The sequence below is a fragment of the Monodon monoceros genome, unplaced genomic scaffold, assembly GCF_005190385.1.
Source record: "Monodon monoceros isolate NGI ecotype Baffin Bay Population unplaced genomic scaffold, NGI_Narwhal_1 Super_Scaffold_6, whole genome shotgun sequence".
NCBI classification, from domain to species: domain Eukaryota; kingdom Metazoa; phylum Chordata; class Mammalia; order Artiodactyla; family Monodontidae; genus Monodon; species Monodon monoceros.
In genome coordinates, this window is record NW_021703783.1 from 75360403 (window position 1) to 75379729 (window position 19327).

Here is a 19327-nt window from a genome sequence, read left to right on the forward strand (position 1 = left end):
GAATCCATAAATAGTAATTAATATTAAACTACAGTGCTTTAGAGCTCAGAAAGTACTTGACAGAAAATGAAATGAGGAACTGGGATAACAGATAAAAAAGCAAGTATCATGTAAATCAGTGGGGAAATATGAGACATGCATGATTCTTTTCTGTGTCACTGATATCCACATGCAACTGGTAAATGACAGAAACCATTTTAACCTTTGAATAGTAACCACTACTAACCTGACCAAATGCAAACATGGCATGATTACTTCCATTTTCAATGACTGAAGTATCTATTTTCTAATGATAAAACCTTTCCAAATCACAAGCTCTTTTTGCATGCTGCTCTGAAACTGCTCATTAAATTCTATACATATCACTGCAGGTGTCCCCGTGTCTTCCCTCTAGACAGTGAACAAATTGGGGACAGTAATATTTTTTCAATCATGGTCCCCTGGGTAGACAGAACTCTATAATATGAACATGTTCTGATTTAAAATCATTATGTCTCAGGATCAGAAAACTTGGTTCCATACTGAGTTTATCTAAATATCAGCTGTGTGCCCCTGGGCAAGTTACTAAACCTCATTAAAGTGTTAGTTTCCTCATCTGTAATAGAAGATAATATCTATCTTATAGGATAATAGGGACTAAATAATTCTTGTGAGAGATCCTAGCATGTCAGAAATACGGAGTAAATAGCAGCTGTTACTATTAAACATGGAATCCATGCTATCTGATGTTAACAGCATTTCTTATCCTTGATATTGTCTGATAAATAAAGTTTCGGTGAAGTGGGGAAAAAACTGGATTGATGGTGAGAATCAGAGAGTTGAAGGGAAGAGATACTCATATACTAAAATATATTAGCGTCAGATATTTGTTGGCTGAAAGTTTCCGCTTAGTTTGAACACTCAACCTCCCTGAAATCACCGTTTAAAAAATTGGAGTCATATAATCCTGTGCTCATATGCAGCTGTGCAGCAGCCCTCCTTCCTGATAGAGGGAACAATATCTGTCATAGCAGGAGAAAAAAAGGCAATGGTACAAGCAATCCTGAAACTTTTTGCAACTAAGATCACTTGAGTTTTCTAAATCTTGCTGTCTCTGTAATGCTTCTACAGCAGCGTTAGAAGTGGCGTGGTATTTTGAAGCACCAGGTTGGAGCCATGGTTTTGCAATTTCCCATCTCTGTGGTGTGGGGAAAGTCAACAAATCTTGCTGTGCTTGGTCTTATCAGTGAATGAGGAGGTTGGGCTGAATGATTTGTAATGACTCCTTTAGTTTTAAACTTTAATGATTCTATGACTACATTTGGCCTAAAGTCACTAAAAGACATACTTTGCAAATTTTTCAAACTATCCCAAAGGCCCTCATTTAAATGTCTTCACCCCAACTTTTGCTAACAAATAAATCATACCTGGACTAGTGAACGATCACATCATTTACCCCTCCCTCCCCTCTCCGGAGTCCTTCCCGCAACCTAACAGAGCGTTAGAGAGGAACTGTGCTTTATTCTCCTGTTTCTAATAGTGGAGCCATTGAAAGAAAAATTAAGTAGGGAAAAAACTACTCATTTAAATTGAAATCTCTGTTTACTTATGACTGTAGATACATCTAAAGACCAACAGAAAGAGGGGAAAAAACAGTTACCAGTTAATCCTTATTTATTCATTATATCTTCTTTCCTGGATTTGAAATTACAGTTGCCATGCAATTCAAATCAGAACTGCCTATCAGACTAAGGGGAAAAAAACAAAACAAAACCACGCTATTCTAAGTTTATTAAAAACCAAGTCTATACTTTAATTCCTAATGTTTCAACTGATAATAACATATGCCAAAGTATATCAACTGTTATAAATATGTTACCAAGAAACTGACTTTAAAAAAATACATGATCTAAGTAAAACAAAGTTTTCAACAGAATCCACAGGAGCTAAAAGAACAAGCAGTTACATTATTTCAAACAGAAAAAGGCTAAATGTGTTTGTTTTCCTTTTATTTTTTATCCAAACATTCAGGGGAAACTGACTTGCTTTGTTCAGTGTTTATTATTTTACCTTTCCTGAAGCAGAAACCAAAACACTTTGATAAACGGGATAGTCTGGTAAACAGACCCTTGAATGTTACAGCTCAGAACCACTAATCCAGTTGCATTTCCATCTTTGCCCCTTTTTCCTGAAGTCACCACCACTATGCTTCAGTTTCTTTATATATAAAAGGGCAATAACACCTAATACAGCCTTACTCCAATTCACACTTACATGGAACCAGAATGGATGCATGTAAATAAGAAGGGATGAGAAAACTGAATGAAAACTGCAGAAGACAGCTGTCCTTTCTGGAAATACTATCACAGTACTTTACTCCACGGATAGTCTATTTTACAGACCCAATTTTTATAGCCCCGGTGATAGGCTGTCTTTGCCTGATGTCAAAACTACTTGCAAATACTCTTTTCCCTCCACAGATCCACAATTACGAGACCCAGACCAAACCAGCAAAATAGTTTTTCCATACCACCCAGAAGAAATTCGGCAGTTCCATTCTTGAACTTAACTTTTAAACTCAGTCTTTAATAAAAAGGTCAGCACTGCTTTGTAGCTTCCCACACCCAAAAGTACCATGACTCGACCTTCTCTTTGTACCTAATATAGTTTCAATAAAGTATTAAAATAAACAGGCTCATATAAACATGTCTATTTTTTAAATAAAGGGCTTTCCCTAAATACCAAATTAATCTATGCAACTCCAGGAAAAGATGATGCATTTAAAAGAAATGTCTGGGAGAACACAGAAAGCTTACCAAAGTATCATACAAGCACAGGCATTACTTATGAATACCTGAAATATGAATATACTCATCCCCTTATGTCTGAACAGGAGCCTGCATCTGGAATTCCCCTGAACCACCTGGAGGACTGGTGAGCCAAAGGTCATCTTCTCTACCTCTTCATCCTGTTCCCTCCTCCCTTAGTATTTTCCTCATCAACACATTAACCTTTTCCTCTTTGGAAACACCAGCATTTAAGAGTCATAAAAACGATTTATTTAACTTTATTGTTCTGTTTTAATGCTATTGTCCCAGTCTCACTTCCTGTTACTTCCCATTGCGTTTTTCATATACTAACGATGCTCTTGTGGGCTGGCTGGGAACCCAACTCCTACTCTGGTTATTTCTACTGCAAAAATTCATTAGGTACCAAACATCCGACTAATATGATTAATCCATTCACAGACTGATGGATCGTCTGATTATCTTTATCTATCAGGTCCTTACAGGAATTAAAAATGCTTAGGAAAAGAATGAAGGCCCTCTTTGTCATCCTTCCCACATCTGCCCTTTCCCAAAAAGTTCATGTTGGGAACATTTCTCCAGAAAACAGGTCAGAATCTCATTTTGCAAAGCAATTTCTATCTCACTGATATAATTCTTTTTCAAGATTAAATCAAAGCCTTTATTAAACATATCTCCTTCAAACCACCTGCATTTAAACCTATACCCCTCTCCCAACTTGCGAACTGTTAGGGCTTTGTGTGTGTCATTGTCACCTGGAGGGTCAGATCCAGTTGGACTGCGCAATGCTGATGCTGAAAAGCCACGCCAAGATACACCACACTGGACAGACCTCCATGGTCCTGTGCCCCAGCTCCACCTCCTTGTTCAGTGTTTTCATTTTTGAAAATCACTAATTTTTTTTTTTTTTTTTTTTTGCGGTACGCGGGCCTCTCAGTGTTGTGGCCTCTCCCGTCGTGGAGCACAAGCTCCGGACGCACAGGCTCAGTGGCCATGGCTCACGGGCCCAGCCGCTCCACAGCATGTGGGATCCTCCCGGACCAGCCACGAACCCGTGTCCCCTGCATCGGCAGGCTGACTCTCAACCACTGCGCCACCAGGGAAGCCCCACTGATATAATTTTTAATTGCAATTTTGTGAAAACAAAATGAGAACCTTGGCTAAATTTTTAAAATATATATTTGATTTTTACTATTCAAAATTTAATAAAAACCTAGCAATGGAAAAACAATCATATATCTCAAAAAATAATGCCACCTTTTTTCCCCCAAATGTGCAAATGTAAGCTATCTCAAAACAATATATTTTTACCAAGGAAGACAGGATGCGTGTGTGTGTGTGTGTGTGTGTGTGTGTGTGTACACACAATCACAATGTAGGATGTTTGTTTTTCCATCTCTGGCTAAAAATATGCACTCTAAAAGTATAAAGTGACGTTCTATCGCTTAAAAACATATATATTTGATAAAATATCACTTAATCTGTTTTGGCAAGAATGAGACCAAAGTAATATAGTTGGACAAAATACTGCACTTTAACTAATTCCTAATACGTATTTAAAAGGAAAAAAGAAAAGCTTTACTGCCAAAAAATAAAATCCGCAGTTTCAAATGTAGGGTAAGTATGTAAACAAATAGATTTGCCAAACCTGTGTGGCTATGGTTCCAACACAAGAAACACAGAGTTAAAGAGCCATACAAATGTTTGATATTTCCTGAGCTGATGCTGAAAATAACTTACAGGAAAGGGCTGCTGTTGAGACACATGAGTCCCAACCCTCACCTTCTAACCGAGCTTAATCTCACTGGTGCTATGACAACCATGGAAATGCTTGTTAGGGTTATTAATTTATACTTTCATCATTATATTAAAACCCAACAATACCACTAGATGGTAAATGCAACCCAAGAGATAGCTTCTAGACTGTCTGAAGATTTATGACACAAATGCCATAATGGGATTTGAGACTTGAAATACCATTCGGCAGCTCTTTAAGCCCAGTTTTGTGTTTAAAATAGGCAGAAAACAAACAATGAAGCTGCTCTTACCCAGGTTAGAAAATGACCTCCTAAATGCCAAATCCAATCATGTTCATTTTATAAGTCTTAGGTCAAGTATCACCATATCTGTGAAGTCATGCACCCTGCGTGGGATATAACTCAGACAAAGCTTGGATTACCAAAACCATGTGTCCTATAACTGAGCCACCTCACTGGGCAGAAACTCCTAGGGAGTAGCACCCCCTTCCACCTTTGAATGCACAGTGCTTGACACATGGTCAGCCTTGTGCAGTAAATAAACTGAGGACTTGCTACATTACCCAGGAAAACCCAATTACCACGCATTTTCTTCGAAGTGCTTGTAATAAGAACAAACTAAAACAACAGAGGAAAACTCTGGAATGTTTCCAGGGAAAATTTTTCTTGGTTATAGAATCAAGAAATCGGCTACACTTTTAAGAGGAAAATTCCAATGTTTGGGCACGAATAGTTTGCGATTTGTCCCTAACTCTTTAATATCAGAGGCCCAAACTTGAGGAACTTCCTTACGGAAATCACACTTCTTAAATAATAGTAGTAAATGAGCACTCATCACCTGCATGCCAGTGAGAGAAAAAGGCCCACTCTCTGAGAGTTGTTTCAGGTTTATCATGTCTGAAACATATCAAGGAAGAGGGTAACTATACCCCAAATGCACTGGAATACTCCAAAGTGGCTCACAATCTTACTTCAGACAAAATTGCTTCTGAGAACCCAGAGCAATGGCCCAATGATGACTTATCTGGGAATACCTAAAGCTATGTTTCTTTGGCTTCACCCTCCTTCTCCTTGAGATTTGGCCGTTCAGCCTTCCTAGCGCCACTCCTTACCATCCAGGCCCCCTCCCTCAGTTTCTTCCACTCAGGAGAAAGGAGACTGGGGAGGGTGAAAGGAGAGGGATAGGAATAATAAAGAAGAGGGAAAGCAAATCCACTGCAGCCTAATTCCCAACCACCCAGCCCTTCCCTTCTCCTTATCACTCGCAGTGCCTTCAGTGCCTTACAGTCTTTCTCACCGCAAGCCCAGCCCCCAATTTCCTCATTTTTCCTTAGTCACCTCACCCTTTCCACAAACCCTGTAGCCTCAGAAGCAGCAGATTTGCTCCACTGACAGCCCGGTGCTCAACTCCACCCTGGCCAACTCTCCTGCATCAGCACAAAGCACAGAGAGGAAGAATTTTCCTGGGAAGAGGGAAGGGGAAGCCAGTACCGTAATGGTTAATATAATTGGGGGACTAAACTGGGACCTTTACCACCATTTCCACAACTGTTTCCTTGGAAAACTCATTCTGAGTTCCAAATTATCACGAACTTTTAGAACACAATCCTTTTTGGAATTGGGGGCTGCCTGCAATTCTTTCCTGTTAAGTTATAAACACGTTGTTATAAATTTGTAAATGTTAAGTAGTTGGATTCATGAAACATCTATACTCTAAAGAAGGTGACCATATGGGCTACCCCAAGCTTGGCAAATGTCTGTTTACTAATCCAGAATCTTCTTGGTTATATATGTAGACTCAGTAAAACTAGTGAGTCTCTGTGAATCAGTCCCCTCTGTAAGATCCAAAACCTCTTCCCCGAGGCCTAAGAAACTGTTAAAGACACTCTCTTGATTCACTTCAGCAGAAGAATCTTAAACAGGGTTCATCTGTGTTTTTTCTTATCATTTTAGAAAACTAGGGTGTTGGATTTTGAGTTAATTACTCTAAAACACAGGTCTATATTTTCAACAGGCATATTCCCAAACAGGATTCCACGTGGATCCACTCAGCTCACCTGAAACGGATGCCCCACTTCTCATTTACCTTATTCTGGGCTGGCCAGGTGTCCTCCTCATGAAGGCTTGAATTTTGCTTTCTCCTTCTATGTGATGTTATTTTCAAAAGGTACAACCTCCCGGGCAGAGCTGTTAGTATGGCCCTATGACTGAAGGCTTTTGATTCAGCTGGCACATTTTGGGAATCTCAAGCCAGTTTAGACCTCCCTGCTCCAGGCCTAAACAAAAATCTCCATGGAAAGCAAAATTCAAAAGCAGAGCTCACCCACTCCTCACCAGGCTGCCCTACTTGACAGCTTCAACCTGTCCAAAGCCGCCCTCGGTTTCCTGTGGCCTTGAGAAAGAACCCTCCTTATGAATGCCATCCAGCTGCACTGGCTGGCTGTGAACATTAACCCCTTCCATGCTGGTTCCCCCCACCCGAGCAGCAGTGCCCTAAAGGCATAAGAACAAGTTCTAGAAGTTTATTGTGTTAGAGATAATGACAAACCCTTCAGATTAAGCCTGAGGGCCAACAGGAAACTTACACTAAGGGCCAAACCTCCAATTTCAAGGAAAAACTCTATCTTAGCTAAGGATAGTAGTATGTCACAAAGAAGCCAAATTCATTCCTTACATACACAAACACACACAAAATAATACACAAAAACTTGTTAAAAGGAGGGCAGTACCAACAAAATTGTTCCATGGTGAGAAAAGCAGGCATGAAAATAGACTTTTTTTTTTTTTAAGTTGGATACTTAACTCCACTCTCCATTGAAATGTTTATGCCAAGGGAGAGGCTTTTGCCTAGGTACTAACATTCAGAGAGTAGACAGTTGTAAACAGAATGAAGTCAGATATGAGAAAAGGAAGTAAGACAAGGAAGGTAAGTCTTTTATGGGTTAGAGGAGGAAGGGCAGAGAGGATTGAGTAAAGAAAAGTGCTAGGAGACCATCTGAAAGTGAAAACAACAATTTACTTTACTTGATGCGATTTTTGCTTAATAATTTGATTTATTCAATTCACCCAATAATCCTTTTTTTTTGAGCCCCTGCTATGTGCCACATGTGTTACTATTTCTACAGAAGTCCTATTTTAAGACCTAAGCACTCAAAGGCTTGAAGTTAGTAACCTAAGAATATGAAGGCTTCAAAAAGGGTCTGTGTACTTCGTGTTAAACACAAAACACTTTAAGTACAATGCCAAGGCTCCCTTTGTGACTAGGGAGAGAGAAGGAAGCTGCTCCCACAGTTACCTCCTTTCCCTCTCTTTCACTCATTCTCTCATTTACTCAACCAACATCTACTGATTCCTACTAAGACCCTTGCTTGGCCTTATGCAGGACAAAAAGATATGACCAGAACGCCTAGAGCTTAAAACTGAATACCGATCAGACAATTCTACCATAAATCAGACTGAGATAAAGGATACCACAGCATAATTGGGAAGTCAGAATAGGAAATAAACACTTCCCACTAAGTAAGTGTAGAAGCTTCATGATGCAAAGGGTTGCTGAGCAGGACCATCAAGAATGTGCAAGGTTTCGAAAACAAACAAACAAACAAAAAACCACATGGAAGGGCTTCCCTGGTGGCGCAGTGGTTGAGAGTCCGCCTGCCGATGCAAGGGACACGGGTTCGTGCCCCGGTCTGGGAAGATCCCACATGCCGCGGAGCGGCTGGGCCCGTGAGCCATGGCCGCTGAGCCTGCGCGTCTGGAGCCTGTGCTCCACAACGGGAGAGGCCACAGGTTTCAGTTAAGACAGATGAAGTAGGTACACCAGGGGTAGGAAGTACACATATAAAAGTGAGAAAGGACAGTAATTATGTTTTTCCTGCATTTTTCCTATGTCTATCTGAAGTTGTTAATTAGCCTTCAACAAGTAAAATAACTAATCCTCAAAGAGTAGTGAATTTTGCAAATTTAGAGGTTTTACCTGACAAGGGCAACATAGGTAAACACAGATTTCAAAAACTTCACAGATTTCTTACACCTAGCAAATAAACCTCATTGAATTGGCCAATTTCCTCCCGTAGGTTCTTGCTATGACTTCCAAATTGGTGCTTTACAGGAACTGGGATGTTTCTGTTCTAGGTGTTCCTTGTAGTACCTATACTACTACTATCACTGGTTCAAATTCTTTGAATCAGCTACTAAAATAAGTCAACTACATAAAGGCTGCATTGCAAACACCCATCCCGACTATATGATAAAAAGAGACTGCACTTTGGAAACAATCTAACATACGCTTAACTAAACCACTCCCTCAGGAAGTGATTTTTTTTCCCACGTATGAGATCTTAACCTACCTCACAGGGCTGCTGAAGGTTAATTTCAGTGATGCAAGCAAAAGGGTGGTATCTGTCTGACACCTAAGTGTTACCTGGAATGCTGATGTCTGGGTGCAAGTTGCAGCTGGCCATCTGGAGCTTCATATGGCTCTTCTACCTCATACACATTTGCATCAGTGTCCTCCACACTGCTGGAATTCTGCCATTCCAGCTCTGGAGTTTTCCCCACAGTCATAATAAATGGCAAGTTCTCATACTCTGGTATTTCCTCATAATGGCGTATATTTTCATACTCCGGCGCACAGCCGCTTATAACAGATTTGCAAGGTGCCTGCGAGGATGACCCCCTGGAGAGCATTTGTTCATCCAAAGACTCAGCTCTTGGTCCATTAGCTGCACTGGTCTGGCCCCGCGACTTCTTCCTCTTCTTTCGGGATTCCAGGCTATAGTTATCTGCCGAATATGCCTTAATGGGTTTATTTCTCTTTTCTTCTACCAACAAGCCATGCCAATCACTTTCACTCCCTTTTCTCTCCCCACCCGCAAGGCTGCCTGAGGTTGTCTCCCCGAGTTGGCTACTCTTGGACCAAAATTTCTGGAAGTCACTCTTCATGAAACAGATGGACAGCTTCATGTTGAGCAACTTCTTTAAAGAGTTCTTCTTTGGAGAGTCTTTGCAAGGCTTAGTGCACCTTTCCGCATCCACAGCAGATAATGATTTTGCTCTAGGCTTGGTCAGGGCAGTGGGAGGCTCACTGTCTGAGGATACAGTAACAGACTTTAAGGATTCTGGGTTCCCTGAAAAGGGTATAATAGGATGAGGTAATTTCCACACTGGCTTCTCTGAAGCCCGTTTAGGCATATCAAAGGAGGACGACACACCACGGTTTTGGGCACATAAATGATGAAGGTGATTTCTTTCTAAACCCTTCTCTGAACTTTTTTCTTCGTTTGAGGGATAAGAACTTTTCTCCACAAGCTCCTCTGAGGCAGCCTTTTTAAGCACTCCTGCAGCAGGTAAGCTGTGTCTTTGAGGTTTTTTGGGGACAATTCTTGAGGAACTTTCATCTTTTATCATAGATTCCTTTTGCAGTTGAGGGGCAGACACTCCCCGGTTACAGGCAGTAGGCAAATGTTCGGTGCAGGTTAATTTGAGTTGCTTGGGCAGGCTCATAGATAGAGTACTGCATCTTATAAAACTGGTCCTTTTGTCCACAGCAGGTGACATACTAGAACCATCTCCTGTCTTGTCAGAACTCAAATTAGAGTCTGTCTCTAAAGGAGATGCCATATTTTCAAAGGAAGATGTTTCAGGACTCAAAGGTTTTTGTGAATTGATTAAGTTTTGTCTGTCACCGTTAAAGTCCACATTCAATTCACTTTTATTTCCTGGCTTCACTTTGTCCACCTGTTCCTGGTTACACAAAACATTCCGATGAAAAACACTGATTTTATTGTTTTTCAAACTATCTTCAAAAAGACAAAGAGAGCTACTGTCTACATTCTCTGGTTCTTCGTTACTTTCGCTAGGAGTATCTATCTGTTTCTGGCGTAATAGGCGTGCAGCACGTGTCTTTCTGGGCTTGGGAGTTGGAAATTTGGGGGTGTATGGCACTAAGTGAATTTCCAAGGGACCAAGGTCTTTGACTTCTGATTTCTTAATATCTCCATCTGAAGATAAAAAAGTACTCCTTTTACCATTTTCTAGAGCTTCTTGTTCAGATGAATGAAAGTGAGTGTTGCTTTTTTCATTGTCACCCTGACTAGCTTCAAAATTTTGAAATTCATCACTAGGAAGTTGTAGGTGGCAATGGTGATGATCAGAAACTTTTTCGAAGCTGGACAGGGATGGTGACAAATCTGCAAATTCAATTCTGAATTGTCTGTTGGAATTACAGCCATCACTCATTTCTGGACTGTCTGTGAATCTGTGCTTCTGTGGAAAAATAAAAGGTGACGTTCGTTGCGTTAAAACATCTTTGAGCTTCTCTTCCAGGATGCTTGCCTTTAAAACTACTTCACTCTGGCTCTTGATCTTTTCATAATTAGAATCACATTTACGCTGAGTTTTTATAGCTGAAGAGGACTCACCAATTTTATTATTTTCTAAATTTTCATGCATTTCCAGGGGCCCTAAGACAAGCTGCTTGACACACAAATTCTCTCTATTTCCAAGCTTATGGTTACACTCAGAACGGCAGGAACACATTGGTAAAATATAATCACTGCTCTGATGCCCTCTGTTTTTGCAGCTAGAGTTGTCAATGCTTTCAGGGGATTCCTGTTTATGCTCTTCCAGGTTCACGATGATTTTCCTTGATGGTGACCGCCTGATGTCTTGAACGGGTGAGGCCTTCAGCACTTTTGGTTTCGGAGCTATTGCTGGTTTGGTTTTCTTTGTTGACTGTGGAACACTAGAAACCACGATCTCAGGTTTAGGTGCAACAGGAGGTGGAGCTGGCTTATTATTTGCCACCACAAACTTTGGCTTGGGGGCCACTGGTGGCTTCTTAATCTCTAGAAAGGAAAAAAAAAATCTGATAACCAAAAAACCAAAGCATAAGATAAATGATTAAATTTGATGACATTTTTACTTTTGACAATATGCTGAACTTGCATTTTACTAGGTAGTTTATATTATATTATTCAGAGTCTATTATTACTCTTGAAAATTCCTTAAATTGCCCTTCAGTTCCAGTACACATAGCTTTGGATATATTGTACTTTGCTTAATAAGTCCAATACAGTTTTTCTTCTAACTCTGGAATGGATTACCATATCTTCAGGCAACACTAAATGAAATACAGTAACTGGCTTCTGCTTGAGATCCGTATGTAAGAGAAGGCACTTCAGTTCATTTTCTGAGTGCCAAGAGTTGAATCTGCCTAAGGTTTATGTAGGATGCAGCTCTTTAAGCTTCTCATGTGAATAAGCAGTACATATTCTTCTACCTCAATGACATACAGTAGAATTGTATGAATGCCCTTTATCAATGACCTATCCCACTAGAACCACAAAATAACCTAAAAAGGAATACAGAAATCAGAAATTTTCCAAACTGAAAAGTAATGATACTATAATATTTGAGGCTCTTGATAAGGTTGGCATTTTTTCTGTGCAGGGGCTGTCAAATCGGAATTTTCACTATAATCCTTCACTGAGCTTTGTTTTTAAAAAGTCACAGGCCTACGCTCTACCCCAGGTGATTACGCTGTGTACCCTTCATTTATAACCACTATTCTAGTGCATTTAAAAGATGACCATAATTCCTATTGTAGCAATTCTTTCTTGGCATTATGTAAAAAGAACTCAATGAGCACCTATTACACTGTGCTAGATTTGCAAAGATCTGCTACTAACCTACAGGAACCTAAATAAAAGGTTCACATAGGGCCTCCTTGGTGGTGCAGTGGTTTGACAGTCCGCCTGCCGATACAGTGGACACGGGCTCGTACTCCGGTCTGGGAAGATCCCATGTGCCGCGCAGCGGCTGGGCGACCGGAGCCTCTGCTCCGCCATGGGAGAGGCCACAACAGTGAGAGGCCTGCGTACCGCAAAAAGAAAAAAAAAAAAAAGCTTCACATAAAAGACCTATAAAATGAAGTTACACAGATTCTGAACATCCTCATTTTAAACGTTCTTTTATGTTTTTCTACCTATACTATCACTTATCACCCCATCATATTTCCCAAGACAAGGTAAAACGTATTTTATCTTATACTTCTTATACTTATGTTTGTTCCTCCAACAGGATCTAACGCTTAATGAAAGTTAGTGAAAAACATAAACATAAACCTTTCAAAATATCATCTGCTGGACATTGTTTAAGTACTTGAATACACAGAGGCTTCAATTCTTCACTTGGTGAGGAGTTTCTTTTCAACAAAGGAAATTAGTCATAACACTCCAACCCGGGAAGATATTACAGGGACATGAGTAGTGAGGAAAAAAAAAAGAGTAGGGTGCTCTACTTCCTTTTACCAACTGAGGAAGAATTTCTCAAACCCCTAATACTCTGTTCAACCAAGATCACCTGATGACAGATGCCTTCTCATTCAATTCCTCAGGATAATGTTATAATAAAAAAGATATGAAGTATTTCCAAAATGACAATACAAATTCCCAACACCATGCAATTTCGTTGTGTTCAATTAAGCGTGTTATTATTGTTTTCTTAGGTAGAAAAAATTTTAAAACCATTCAAAGCCTAATGATGAAGCTTGGTGTAATGGTCTATTAAACTCCTGACATATAAAGTCAAGTCTTAAGAAAAAGTATGAATGCCCTAGGCCTCTTACCTCCCATCTTACTCAAGATAAGGAAAACAGACAGACCATCACACTGATTTCATTTCTGTAAGCATTCTGAAAACATCCTACCTCTGGGCATTTTGAAGGAATTAAAAAAAAAAAAAGAAATCAGTTCTGTAACATGGAAAGAGTTCCGGAGATTGGCTGCACAGCAGTATGAATGTACTTAACGCCACTGAACTGTACACTTAAAAATAGTACAGACGGGGACTTCCCTGGTAGCGCAGTGGTTGAGAGTCCGCCTGCCGATGCAGGGGACACGGGTTCGTGACCCGGTCTGGGAAGATCCCACATGCCACGGAGCGGCTGGGCCCGTGAGCCATGGCCGCTGAGCCTGCACGTCCGGAACCTGTGCTCCGCAATGGGAGAGGCCACAACAGTGACAGGCCCGCGTACCCTAAAAAAAAAAAAAAAAAAAAAGTACAGATTGGGGGCTTCCCTGGTGGCGCTGCGGTTGAGAGTCTGCCTGCCAATGCAAGGGACGCAGGTTCAAGCCCTGGTCTGGGAGGATCCCACATGCCGCAGAAGAACTGGGCCCGTGAGCCACAACTACTGAGCCTGCGCGTCTGCAGCCTGTGCTCCGCAACAAGAGAGGCCGCGACAGTGAGAGGCCCGCACACCGCGATGAAGAGTGGCCCCCGCTCACACAACTAGAGAAAGCCCTCGCACAGAAACGAAGACCCAACACAGCCAAAATAAATAAATAAATAAAATAAAATAAAATAAATAGTATAGATGGTAAATTTATGTTAGGTGTATTTTACCAAAACTAAAAACAACAAACAAAAAAAAACCCTGTCTCATTAATCTTTTACTTTCTGAATCTCAGAGCCTTTTCAAAAGCTTCAGTGTCATTTACCCAACCAATTTTTGCTATTTTAGTTCAATCATTTTTCATAAATCTCTGTTCTTAGTGTCCTAGAAATTCAATTAACTATATGAATTATGGTCAATTACCAACAGATATTGCGCAGCATCATGTACCTAACTGCCTCAACACATACTCACTGAATTAAACAAAGAACTGCGAGCTTTGGCTTAGCTAACCGTGTATTGGAGGAGGCCAATAACATAACTGGGTGTGCCTCTGTGGAGAACTGGTTGCCTCAGTTTCCTTACTTGCAAATGAGGGAGCTGAACAGATCTCTAAAGCCTGAATGATTCTGAGATGATAACTTCAGGAGATATCTGCTTCAGGAGAACCCTTAGATTCTCTAGCCACTTTGCCCTGTGTGATTTTTCTTCCGTGTACCTCCCTCTGTCTTCACCACTAGAAGGCAAGCTCCAGGAGGGCAGGTACTTTGTCTCTTTGCTGTATCCCCAATGCTAAACATAGGGCCTGGGAACAGTCAGAGCTGCCACACATACGCATAGTCTTTACTATGTCTCAATAACAAGATATTTCTTTAAATAGAAATCAATATCCACTTAAATGTAGAATATTTTGAAAAGTTAACAGGAATCAACTTCAATAGGATTACTGAATAAGTTCTTCTTTTTTAAAATTTATTTTATTTATTTATTTATGGCTGCGTTGGGTCTTCGTTGCTGCGCACAGGTTTTCTCTAGTTGCGGCGAGTGGGGGTTATTCTTCTTAGTGGTGCGCGGGCTTCTCATTGTGGTGACTTCTCGTTGTAGAGCACGGGCTCTAGGCGCGCGGGCTTCAGTAATTGTGGCACGTGGGCTCAGTAGTTGTGACTTGTGGGCTCTAGAGTGCAGGCTCAGTAGTTGTGGCGTACGGGCTTAGTTGCTCCACAGCATGTGGGATCTTCCCGGACCAGGGCTTGAATCAGTGTCCCCTGCATTGGCAGGTGGATTCTTAACCACTGTGCCACCAGGGAAGTCCCTAAGTTCTTAATTATTAGTAGGAACAAGTGTTCAACTAAGTCATAGAATAGCAATATTTGAAGTCCTTCATCATTATTATTATTTTTATTTTAAAATTATTTCTTTATTTTTTAGTGGCTCTATTTTGAAAGAAACACAGCTCAAAAAATAACAAGCCTTTATATTACGGTCTGCTCCAATGTCAAACTCTTGAAATAAGTGCACGATGTTTGGAAATGGATCCAGCACCTTTGGATATTAATACTGTATCAACAGTCAGACCCAAAGCTTTTTAGAGCATAGCAGCAAATCTTTTATTTACACAGCTGTTTGGCTCCAGGGAAAAATAAGGTAAGAAAGTAAAGCACTAGTACCATTTTACTAACAATTACAAACACACTCATCATCTATTACACACAGATGGCGGCGGTCCACGTGCAACACTTTCTTAGCTATTGGACCAGCCAAAAAGCAAAGCACAGCACATGTACACCGAGACCTATACATGTTCAAAAATATATGAAATATATTTCTATAATTATCTCTCCTTTTTTCATATACTGATTGGAATAATTCTAAAATCTCTATTGTGGGCCTACTCTTTCACAGACACAGAAAAACAAAGCAAGCTCTTCTTCAGGATACATATATCTTAGATGTTCTACATTTTTCTTATTGCCTTAAATTAAGCCAACCATCCCAAATACCACAGATTAGAGTCCGTGTAAACAAACATCCCCTCCCCCAACTTCAAATAACATTCCTAAAGTTTTAATGAATTCTGAATACTGTTCCAAAGAGCATCATAAACAGCTTGTAAGAATGATGAACACATAATTTTATAAGAATAGGATACAAATAAAACCCCAGTTCTTTTCCATATTCTCCATTTAGACATGAGAAAAAATAATAAATCTTAACAGATGGGAGAATGAAAAAGTAGTTAATGCTTCTCAGCAAGCCGTGCTAAAAACCAACTAACTCAGCTAAACACAGGAAGTGTCCCTCTTTTAAACACCACAAAAATGTCTGTGGACTTCTTTAATTGTAAAGTTGATAAAATATAAAAAAAGTTTGCATTATTCGAGGGTCATTCAAATGAAAGAATAATAAAATTCCAGACTGAGACCTAGATCCGGTTTACATATTTAAATGTAGAATTAAATGCTTCTGTATGGGTTCATTATAAACTGTTAGGACTGGAACTGAAAACTGATACATACAAGGTATGAATTTTAAAAGTGTCTGACACTGGAGAGGAGAGTTAAAGTTGGCTGGAAGGATTTTAAAATCTCCAACCACTTTAAATTTAAATTAAATTAGACTTGTTCCTTAATAAAACTTAAAGTGAGGCACAGAAATTTAGGATGAAAATAATTCACCTCAAGTAAGTAGAAAGCCTCCCTCTGGTAAGGAAAAGAGTTTATAAATAACATAATTCCCAGTACACGATGACATATCTCCTGTACACACATATAGCATCAAAAAGGAAAGATCCACAACATCTTCCTCAGGAATACTATTACGGGAACACTTCATCCCTTGCTTTCTTATTCCTATTGGCTAAACTTCTTGCCTCGTTAGTTGTAATCTGATTACACCTAGCCGTACAACCTCCAATATATCTAGGCTTTAGAAAGAATACAAACCAGAATATTTAGAGTGCTGTTTGACAGTTACAAGATGCAGGAATTTAAAATAAATGCCAAGAAAAGCTAAGAAAATTTAATCTGATACTTACATGCTGGTTCTAGAAGTAACTGTGGTGAAGCTTTACACGATTTTACTATATAATGTCTAATGAAAGCTTATTTATTACAACGTGGGCAAAAATGTTTCTTAATACTGAATACGTTATTAAGTTCTGGCTTAAAAATTAACCTATGTTCTTATAAGTGAATTTAACACCACTTTAGTAATTATTTTGGAAAATAGGAACTGTTCCTTCAGAATGTTTAGAAATACAACGTCCAGAATTCTTCAAAGTCTACACAAAGGTAATACAACAGGCTTTGCCATTTGGATAAAGGAAAACGGCGACAGGAGGCAGACAAAAAATAAGGCTTTGTCTACACTAACCAGGTAGAAATAGGGGAAAAAATCCATTAAAAATTGGATGAAGATGAACCAAAACCTTGGCATCGGCAATTCTACTCCTCTGCTCCTCAGGTAACCGGGGGAAAACCACCGAAACAGGAGTAAAAATGTCTAAACCTCTTTACTTAATAAGGGTCAGGGTTTCCAGTCGACATTAGGGGTTAAAGCCACTCAGCCTAGTCGCCGAGTTCAACACTCCGGGAACACTGCCCTTTCCTAGAATAACTGATTTCTTAACATGGGAATCTAAACTATTTTCATAAGCAAAGGCAAAGTCGCTCAAATTTCAGGAGAGAAAAGTAAACGCCCTCTCTACATTTCCCGTTTCACCTGGCGCTAAGAGCCCCCAACACGGTCTTCTTTTAAAAGGAGGTCCCAAGAGACACACTATTTCCAAAGAGCCCCTCTTGGCACGCAGGGACGAAAAAATCAGGCAGCAAACACCGTCTCCTCCGCACAGTCCTGAGGAAAGGTAGAGGGAATATCGCTAACCCATCCCGGAGGACAAAGTTGCTCCGAGCCCAAGACCTGCAGCGGTCGCTACAAACTTTCCAGCGGCAGCGCGAGCGCCGTCACTTACCGGCGGCAGAAGTCATGATTCCCCCGTGCAGCTCGCTTCCCCGCTCGCCCCCTCAATCCCCGCTCCCCTTACAGTCCATTGTTTCAACAGTTTGGGCAGAAGAGAAAAGCCCCAGCAGAGCCCACATTCCGTCCCGCGGCCCCGAGGTGCAACCCCAGCGCCGCACAAAGGACGCGGCCGGCTCCGGAGACCCGGCGGCGCTCCCGGGCGCGAGCCGCCGGCGACGGGCGGGCGGGCACGAGCGCCGCCCAGCCGAGCTCCCGGCAGACGGCCACGCGCGCACACGAGCAGTGCTCACCGCGGCTTCGCCGGCGCGCGCCCTTCTCCAGCTCCAAAAAAAAAATCAGAGCTCCAGGCGCCCCCTGCTAGTCGCGGCCGTAAAAAGCGGACAAAAGCCCCAGCCTCCTCCAATCAGGGGGCCCGAGTTTCAGCCCGTTCCCGCCCCTCCCGCCCACACGTTCAAGCTCAGCGCCAATGAGCGGGCCTGAAAAAGGGGCGTGAGCTGTGAGGCATGCTGGGAATTGTAGTTTTCTGGACTCACGGGACCTGCAGAAGCAGACGCCTGGGCGCATGCAGCCGGTTCTCCCGCCTTCATTTCCCATCGTGCTGAGGCGGGTGGCATGGCGGAGAAGGATGACACCGGATTTTGACGAAGAGGTGGTTTTTGAGGTAAGGGGAAAATGGCGGTGCGTGTGAATTGCCTTTGTTTGATTAGGACGAGGGAGAAGGCGAGGAGGCCGGACGAGAGGCAGATCCCGGGGCGAGGAATCGGGTGACGCTCCTGCCGGCCTCGGTCACCGAATCTCGGCAATTTCCGGGCCTAATGTTGGACGCAGCCTGACAGGTGTAGCCTGAGGCTCTCTCGCCGCGCCCGGCCTCTGCCTCGGGCCCTCCCGGAATTCCCAGCCAGGCCGGTGGACTAGAACCCTGCTTGTTCCTACTCACCCGTACGATTTAGCCTCCCCCTTTTTAGTCCTCGATATGTTCGGGTCAGTATCCAGAAATGCCTCAGGTCACAGTTCGCAGTCGAGGCGTGGCCCTCGGAATGGAGGCAGCAGGTGCTAGTTCTTGTTTTTGTTTTTATTTTCTTATACCGTGGTTTAAGATCTGTGTGTGGGACCTACTGTGGGTGATTTGGGCTGGGGCATCTCAGCATCTAATTCTTTTGTCCTTTGCTGTTGGGCTAGGTGTAGCTAGTTCTTCTGATTCGAGGCTCGGGTGTGAGGGCTTTTGTGTGGGACTATTTTAAGACGTTCTCTGCCATCTTGAATGAAAACAAAAACAAACAAAAAAACAGTCTAGTGTTTTTGTTGCCATTTGTCTGTCAGACACAGGTGAAAAGTCACACCCCTGTATAAGGCATGTATGTATACTTTACTAAAATCCATTCATCCGACAAGATTTTAAGAAATTTAAGAAAAGAAACGGCTCATTCCATACCATCAGAGAGCTACGCAATAAATAGTACAGAATGGTAAATGTTGAAATATATACAAACTGTCATTGGAGGATTGATTTGGAAACCGCTGTCTGTTCTTGTGGCCTCGGAGACACTACACCCAGTATATGGATATTGGAGGTGGATCTTGAACTGTGAATATGTTTAGAGAGATGGAAGGGAGAAAATGCATTATAAGGA

At 41.4% G+C, this 19327-nt stretch overlaps 2 protein-coding genes across 14 annotated transcripts in view; one reads left to right on the plus strand and one right to left on the minus strand.

Moving 5' to 3' along the window:
* FGD6 (FYVE, RhoGEF and PH domain containing 6) overlaps positions 1-17842 on the minus strand; it is a 105989-nt gene extending 88147 nt beyond the window's left edge. Inside the window, exons 1-2 of one of the 2 annotated variants that reach the window (XM_029206108.1) lie at positions 17689-17842; positions 8967-11391 (exon numbers count right to left, since the gene is read on the minus strand). In XM_029206108.1, the coding sequence (XP_029061941.1) occupies positions 8967-11391; positions 17689-17704 (2441 nt within the window). In that variant the 5' untranslated portion in view covers positions 17705-17842. The remainder of the gene's footprint in view (positions 1-8966; positions 11392-17688) is intronic. The other variant, XM_029206107.1, reaches the window with a different exon arrangement.
* A 369-nt stretch (positions 17843-18211) lies between these two features.
* The window catches only part of VEZT (vezatin, adherens junctions transmembrane protein), an 86499-nt gene continuing 85383 nt past the window's right edge, over positions 18212-19327 (plus strand). For 5 of the 12 annotated variants that reach the window (XM_029205146.1, XM_029205139.1, XM_029205144.1 and 2 more), the window contains exon 1: positions 18218-18357. In XM_029205146.1, the coding sequence (XP_029060979.1) occupies positions 18259-18357 (99 nt within the window). In that variant the 5' untranslated portion in view covers positions 18218-18258. Of the gene's footprint in view, positions 18358-19327 lie in introns of all 12 variants that reach the window. The other 7 variants (XM_029205148.1, XM_029205143.1, XM_029205151.1 and 4 more) reach the window with 2 other exon arrangements.